This window comes from Eimeria mitis, genomic scaffold, assembly GCF_000499745.2.
Source record: "Eimeria mitis Houghton genomic scaffold, Emh_scaff4582, whole genome shotgun sequence".
In the NCBI taxonomy this organism is placed as follows: Eukaryota; Apicomplexa; class Conoidasida; order Eucoccidiorida; family Eimeriidae; genus Eimeria; species Eimeria mitis.
The window spans coordinates 4,112-4,748 of NW_013572894.1; the positions used below are offsets into that span (position 1 = coordinate 4,112).

General features: G+C 57.6%; 1 protein-coding gene across 1 annotated transcript in view; it reads left to right on the forward strand.

The window, feature by feature from the left end:
* EMH_0076260 (uncharacterized protein) overlaps positions 1-637 on the forward strand; it is a gene marked incomplete at both ends in the record, with an annotated part of 4,761 nt that overhangs the window by 3,875 nt on the left and 249 nt on the right. Inside the window, one exon of the mRNA XM_013499708.1 lies at positions 113-442. Coding sequence (XP_013355162.1) covers positions 113-442 — 330 coding nt within the window. The remainder of the gene's footprint in view (positions 1-112; positions 443-637) is intronic.

The following is a 637-nucleotide window of genomic DNA, read 5'->3' on the forward strand; positions in this document are numbered from 1 at the left end:
CTGAGTGCTTCGCTAGCTGAAGAGCTGCTGCTGCTGCTGCTGGCCCACAGCTGCCTAGGCTACAGTGGCAACGTACGCATGCCTTTCCTGCTGCAGTTGTTTTCTATATTAGGTGTTGAGCAGCAGCTATCTAAATACCAGCAGCAGCAGCTGCTGCAGCAGGATGAGGAGCAGCAGCAGCAGCAGAATCAGCAGCACAGCCATTCTCCTTTTCTTCGTGGTGTTCTTGCTGCAGCAGAAGCAGAAGCTGCACTTGGTGCAGCAGCAGATGCTGCTGCTGCTGCTGCTGCAGATCCAGCAGCAGCAACAGCAGCAACTGCTGTTCGTGCTGCTGCTACTTCTCTCCTGTGGTCTGTCCCCCCCCCCATACCTGAGGACTACCCGCTGCAGCAGCAGCAGCGGCGGCAGCAGTATGCTGGGGGCCCCTGGTGGCTGAAGCGTAGTGAGTTTATAACGATGCAGCACCTGCAGCACCTGCAGCAGCAGCAGAAGCAGCAGCAGCAGCAGCAGCAGCAGCAGCAGCAGCAGCAGCAGCATGCGCGTGCTTCGAGCGGCAGCATAGAGGATTGCTCTTCTCCCGTATCTGCAATCCCCCCTCAATCATCATCAGCAGCAACAGCAGCAACATCAGCACCAT